General features: G+C 48.6%; 1 protein-coding gene across 1 annotated transcript in view; it reads left to right on the top strand.

Moving 5' to 3' along the window:
* The first annotated feature begins 3,566 nt into the window (after nt 1-3,566).
* PITPNM3 (PITPNM family member 3) overlaps nt 3,567-6,392 on the top strand; it is a 145,728-nt gene continuing 142,902 nt past the window's right edge. Inside the window, exon 1 of the mRNA XM_075168175.1 lies at nt 3,567-3,658. Coding sequence (XP_075024276.1) covers nt 3,637-3,658 — 22 coding nt within the window. The 5' untranslated portion in view covers nt 3,567-3,636. The remainder of the gene's footprint in view (nt 3,659-6,392) is intronic.

The following is a 6,392-nucleotide window of genomic DNA, read 5'->3' as shown; positions in this document are numbered from 1 at the left end:
ATAAACCAATCCTATTAATGCTAATCCAAATGCTAATCCAATCTTCTTTCAATGGCTGAGTCAGAATCTGATTTTAAAGTGTGTTTTCAAAGAGGCACTAATATAATTTTGATTAAAGGCAAAGATTGCTCTTATATGTTATTTGGGGTCTACTTTCTCTGAGCAAAGGAATGCAAGGAAGAGATAGCTGAGCTGGCAGGAAAAAATAGTGTTTATCAAACTGATATGGTAGTAGTGTCTCCTGACCCAAGTTCCAGCCTTTGCCTACTACCATATTATGTACGTATAGTAGCTTGGGATATATCTTGTAGTGTGCCGTCACTGCAAGGTGTATATTTGCTCTTTGTGATGTAAGTTGAAACAAGTTGTTTAATGAAGAACCTCTGAGCATGGTGGGCAGAGCTCTGGGAATGTACACCTAGATTCGCCTTCTGCCTCTGGTCTTTGTTCTTCGCTTTCCCTGTCAGCAAAAGGGGGTAGAGGACAAAGAAAGAGAGAGGAATGTAATATTTGTCGGATCTGAGTACGGTATTGTTCATGTTCTCCATACAGTTCAAATTCCCAAGGCATTTCAGAAGAAAAATTATTCTTCCAGTAAAATTAGCCAAACCTTTTTGGAGCATAGAATATAGTGGTTTTGAAAACCATTTTGAATCTCGTCTAGATGTTAATGCCTAAATTGTTGCATCTTGTGTTTTCTGCTTAAGGAAGAGACTGAATTGACTTAGTTCAGTATTGGTATTTACCCAGAATATAATATTATGCAGAAATCTTATTGATAAAACAATTTTGGATACATTGTACAGACATTTTATGTAAATGGCTGCATTGTTTTATGTCTGTATGAACTGCTTCACATCTCTAAATAGAAGAGCTATTCTAGGCAGGTTCTCTTTCTTTCTCTCCCAATGAAGATTTGGGGAGCATGGAGGAGAAATCACTTTCATTTTAATCTTGGTCTGGCTATTAAATTGAGTGCAGTTAATGAAGGCCAGAGATATTAAGACAGGTAAAAGTCTCATGGGAGTCTCCCTGGTTGTTTCCCACCTGGAAACAAAGTCCTTCAAAGCCCTAGAAAAACTTCTCCTTCAAATTTCTATTCAGATGATGATAAGAATCTGTTTTGGTATGTCTTCTACATAGTAGCTGACATGGAGACTGTTAGCCGGACACTTTTCAGAAGTTACTGTGGTTCACTTCAGTTACCTTTATGAAACTGCTTAACAACAGTTAAGATTGGGTGAATTCAGCCTGGGAACAGCTTCTCGTTGCTCATGCTTTTGTATGCCCAAGCTGAATGCAAATATGGGAAGGATGAAGAGTTTTCAAAAGGCTACAGTGCAAGTAGATCAGTGTCTGGTCTGTAATGATTATTTTCTTGGATGTGCATCACTGACAGACTCTTCCTAGCATGTGCCTTTAGTATGGGTAAGTTTCTTGAAATAATGCTGATGTGAGGCATAAGTCTTGTGCTGGCCTTCTGCATAGGTGACAGCATCAGCTTTGGAAATAAGAGATTAAATTATGCCTTTGTCTATGCCAACTTCACAGATTTCAGAGATATTGCACTGGCATAACAGAGAGCAAAGCTTAATGCACATTTGCCCTTGGTGAATAGCAGGGAGAAGACAATTGCTGTGTGTCCATCACTTCCTTGCACGCTGTTGTCATGATAGCCTTTATGATAAACTGCAAGTGGGTTTGTCATATATTTGATAGCTGTGGGTAATCATGCATTTTCAACTACCTGTTAAAAATACGTTTCAGTCCTGTCCTCTGTCTTTTGTTCTGTTTCCTGCTCCAACTCGTACTAAGTTAACATCCAATTAAAATAGGTGGGTTTAGTCCATTGATTACCGACCTGCTCCTTTCCAGAAGTGATGGTGGCAGGTCACATCTGTACAAGACAGAAGCTGTTTGGAAAGTACTGCAACTTTCACAGTAGGAAGCAGCACAGAGTAGGGAGCTCACTACTCTTGTCCAAACATATCTCTGCCTTTCAGACATTTTGCCCTGAGCCAGTACTGCCACAAGATCCGTGAATATATCCACAGCCTTTCTCTAGGATTGCTTTTTTGGTGGCTTAGTGATACTATAGCATCTTTAGGAAAGCAATCATGTGGTTAAATCTTTTAAACAGGACTTCAAGTGAAACAGCAGAGGCAACGTGGCTCAAGGCCAAACTTTCCAGCATGTAGCACTGTCACCCATGGATGGGGGAGGGTGAACTATAGTTAGTTTACTTGCAGCTGGCTCTGGGGGGTGAGAATTGCTGTGAGTTGTGGCTATTCCACTTAAGCCTCAAACAAAACCACTTAACTCACTCTGTTCTCAATGGTATTTGCAGTGGCTCCTCGAATGAACCGCTTAGCAACACCCAGAGCAAATCATGTATTTATTTTTATACCTACCAAGTTGGTATTGGCAGAGAGCCCATAAGTTGCTTTAGGACTTGGTTGCATTGTGTTTGCTTGGCTCTTTAATTGCATGCTTCCTTGGGCAAAAACTTTTGTTTACTGCGCTTTACTTGGTGGTCTTCTGACATGCTGTAAATAAAATACAAGCCTTCATAGGCTCTCTGCCTGCCTCCTCCCATTGTTCGCACAGAGGGGCTGCCACTTAAGATGTTTCTTAAGGTGAGTTTCTCCCAGTTCTCTTCCGTTTTTCCTTGATGGTGTTAGAGAAATGCCTCTAGTGAGGCTCTTGAAGAGGGAGGAAAGTTCTCTAGTTCAACTCTCTCAGCAGACTATAAGCTGCCTGCCTACTGCTGACTTAAAAAGGCAGTGTGTTGCAGCAGTTCAACCACTGCATTGACACAGGACTTGGCAACAGCCAAAGGATTGTTGCTGTTAAAGTCCAGAGCAACCACTTGCAGGAGCAGTTTGCAGGGGCAGTGCTGCAGCAGTGACCGAGCCCTGTGCTCCTGATGTGCCCTCTGGCACCCGGGCCAGGGCAGCAGGCCAGCAGTAACTCACTCCCCGGGGTGTCGGGGACAGAAGTCGGGCACGGTGCGGGACAGAAGTGGGGCGGCAGACCCCATCCCCTTTCCTCCTCTGACCACCCCACGCCCGCGGCTCCGAGGAGCACCACGACGGCAAGGGAGCCCCGAACCCTCCCCGATGGGTAGTGGGGGCTACCGGGCACGGCGAGCCGGTCACAGCCCTAGAGTGTCTCTGCTCTGGGCCCCGCCGACCGCAAGAGCGGGCGGTCTCGCCTGTGCCTCGCACCGGCGCGGGTCCCTGAGGCCAAGCGAGCCCTGCGGGCGCGCTCGGGGAACGCGCTGCTGCGCCCCTCCCTGCAGCGAGGAACTGCTCGGACCTCGCCGACCGCTTCTCCAGGCCGTTTATGAGCAGCCACAGCCCCACACTGGCCCGGCCCCCACGCTCCGCGGAGCCTCTCGCTGCGCCTTTAACGACGGCGGCTGCGCCGCAGCGGGCAGGCTGCGCGGCGGGAGAGAGCGGCACGGCGGCGTCTCCTGGCCGCGTCTTTCAACGCCGCAGGCGAGTGGGCGGTGCGGGCCCTCCGCCGGGAGCAGATGGGGTGGCGGAGCGCGGGGTGCCGGCGCGCCGGGAGGGCCCCGCGGGCGAGCACCTGACGCGGCCGGCAGCGGCTTGGCTGCGAGCGGGCAGCCCTGAAATGGCGAAAGCTCCGCGCCCAGGTGAGTGCTGAGCCCGCAGGGCGGGATGGGACAGCCCTAGGGGGAGCGCGGGGCCGCGCTGAGGGGAGCGCGCGGCGGGAGGTGAGGCTCCAGCCTGCTGCGGCCTCGCGGGCCGTCCCGGCTCCGTGTCCGCTGACCCCGCGCCGGCCCACCGGAACGGCAAATGCAAACTTCTGTAAGCGAGACGCAGGTGCATTCGCCCTGCTCGTCTCCTCCGGGCGGGGTCCGCGCTGCCTTCGGCGCCCGCGTGGGCCGTGGCAGCGGTCGCGAGAGTGCCGTGCGGGGCTGCAGGGGCGCCGCGGGCGTCCGCCCCGGTCGCCGCAGTCTGGCCTCCTCCCGCCTCTCCCCCCCGGTGCTGGGGCGGGAAGGGTCTCTCCCAGCTCTGGAGGAGCTCGGTGGCTGCCGCCTTGTGGAGTCGATGCTCGCTGCCGCCTGCTCGAGAAATAGACCGGGATGCAGCAGCTCTGGGCTCCTCTGAAAATAATAAAGGTGTGCTTGTTGGGTGGGACTTGCTGAAAGGAAAAGGCAGATGCAGTCTCTCCTGCGCCTTGCAGGTTCACGTGTTTTAACTCATGCTTCCTCCAAAGTCTGAGCAATTTGGAGGTCGGCTGACTGGGGCTGGGGCTAGAGGATGCTCGGCAGCAAAGCCCTGATGCCCCATGCCTGGTGGCAGTGGCAGCCCTGCAGCAGGTGGCATGTACTCTGTGTGCATGAATGAGCAGTGCCAGCTAGCAGAACAGATGAGAAACCTCTTGCTGTTGCAGAAGTGGTTTTCTTCTAGGTTGCACACAGAGCCCATTGCTTTTGAAGTTGAAGGCCTAACTGTGCTATGACTGAATGCCTGCTGGTCTGTATGTGAGCTTGCCTGGTATCCGGTGCCAGTTCTTGGCACAGCTTTACAGCAGCATGGTAATACTAAAGCTAAACCCGAAGTTTTTGCCCAGCAGTGTTTATTTTTTTTAATGTTCCCCCAAAATAGGCATGGATTGGTGGCAGCCCAGAGACATAGCGCTCAGGAACATGAAGGCATCAATAATTCAGAAGATGCAAATATAATATTGAACTAAATGGTTGCTTTCCATCTTTGGAAGATGAAGAAATAATTAAATGGGGAAAAAGTCTAATTGTTTTTTCTTTGGCACTGGTTTGCAGTCCTTTTAACTTTGATAGGAAGATAAAGGAGCATTGCTTTCACTTTCAGTGGTACTTGAGTAATGTAGTGTGCATACATAGCTTGCTTGTTCAAACCCAGGAATTTTGCACAGGAATTTTAAAAGATGGTGCTTCTCTTGGATTGATTCCATTCACTTCGGTAGACAAAATATGACTTTTGATGCCAGGTTTATGATGTTCTCACTACTTCTTATTGTAAAGAAAAGCAAGAATTGACCATTCACAAGGAGCTCTGGCAAAACATATCTGTGCTGCTTTTATAAATTGAGCCTACTGAGGTTATCAATGTGGGCTGGAATATGCACAAATATAGACATGTTGCGGCTATTTTGTTTGTATGTACCCTGCCTTGCAGCCCCTGCCAGTGCTGTAGCCTTATCACAAATACAAAGACCGACCATCATTCTAGTAGCCATGAAATCTGCTGCTTGATCACTGTTGAATGACACGTGCTTATAAAGGGCTTTTAGAGGTGGTCTACTTGACTCATTTGAGTAGCCAGATTTCACCTAGTGGACTCCAGATCTTAAGCGCCTGGAATAGTCCCTGTGCAGAAATGCTTGGACATGTGCAGGACTGTAGGTTTCAAAACCACATAGCGGCGACTGCAGATCACTACTTGACATGTCCCTGTGGGGGTGGTGTGGTATCTGCTCTTCATCTCCTACTTCATTTTTCAACAGGCAGCAGTGATTCAGAAATGCCAAATCCTCCTCAGAAAGCCAAAATCTCTGCACTGTGAAAGTAGAGTCTTTCAGATGTGATGCAGGCAGTCCACCTACAGTCATTGCAGGAAAAGACTAGAGAATATTCATATCTTCTCTGGTTTTAGGCGGTGAGTTTGGAGGAGGTGATGATACTGCTGAGAGGGAGGGTGAAGTTAATTTCTGCTGTGGGGAAGCTGGCATCTGAAGCATCAAGAAACTGCTCTAAGAGATGTACCACATTTACAGGAAAGCTTGATCTAGGATTTGCAGCTTGAACAGCCGTGTTAAACCTCCTCTCTCTTCCTCCATCTCACCAGTAATCCCATAAGGTGCAAGACTGGAAATGTCACTGGTGCCTTAAAATAGGGGCTTAAAGGCCTGCACGGCTTAGTTTCTTGATTTGTTTCCTGTACTCAATAAGCAAATATATGCCTGTCCTTACCATCTACTGCAGAACTGCCAGTTGAAGGATGTACAGAGTAGGTAACCAGGGACTTGTCATTGCTGAATTGCTATGAGATGAAAGACACTGAGTGAGGAATGGGAGAAAGGAGTTGGTTATATTGGGTACTTCTGACTATAGTGTTGTCTGGACTATTCCTTCAGTTAGCTCTTTCACTTGACTTCTTGATGAGGGAACCTGTGTTTTGTGTGGACTTTCTTCTGCCTTTAACTATGTCTCTGGCTTTGTCAACTGTGCTCTTTGCTCTCCTTTTGATTTTTATTTAGGGACTGATGGAGCCACAATGAGAATAAAGGGAGCTCCTGATCCTTTCCCCTTTCTAGCCTTTCCTGGTATCTGCTCAGTCTTGCTGACTGTTTTCAAGCTGCTTCTCCTCTCTGCTTCCTGTCCC

This window comes from Calonectris borealis, chromosome 19 (genome assembly GCF_964195595.1).
Source record: "Calonectris borealis chromosome 19, bCalBor7.hap1.2, whole genome shotgun sequence".
Classification (NCBI taxonomy): domain Eukaryota; kingdom Metazoa; phylum Chordata; class Aves; order Procellariiformes; family Procellariidae; genus Calonectris; species Calonectris borealis.
The sequence above is the reverse complement of the archived record's forward strand: the minus strand, read 5'-3'. Positions and strand labels throughout refer to the sequence as shown.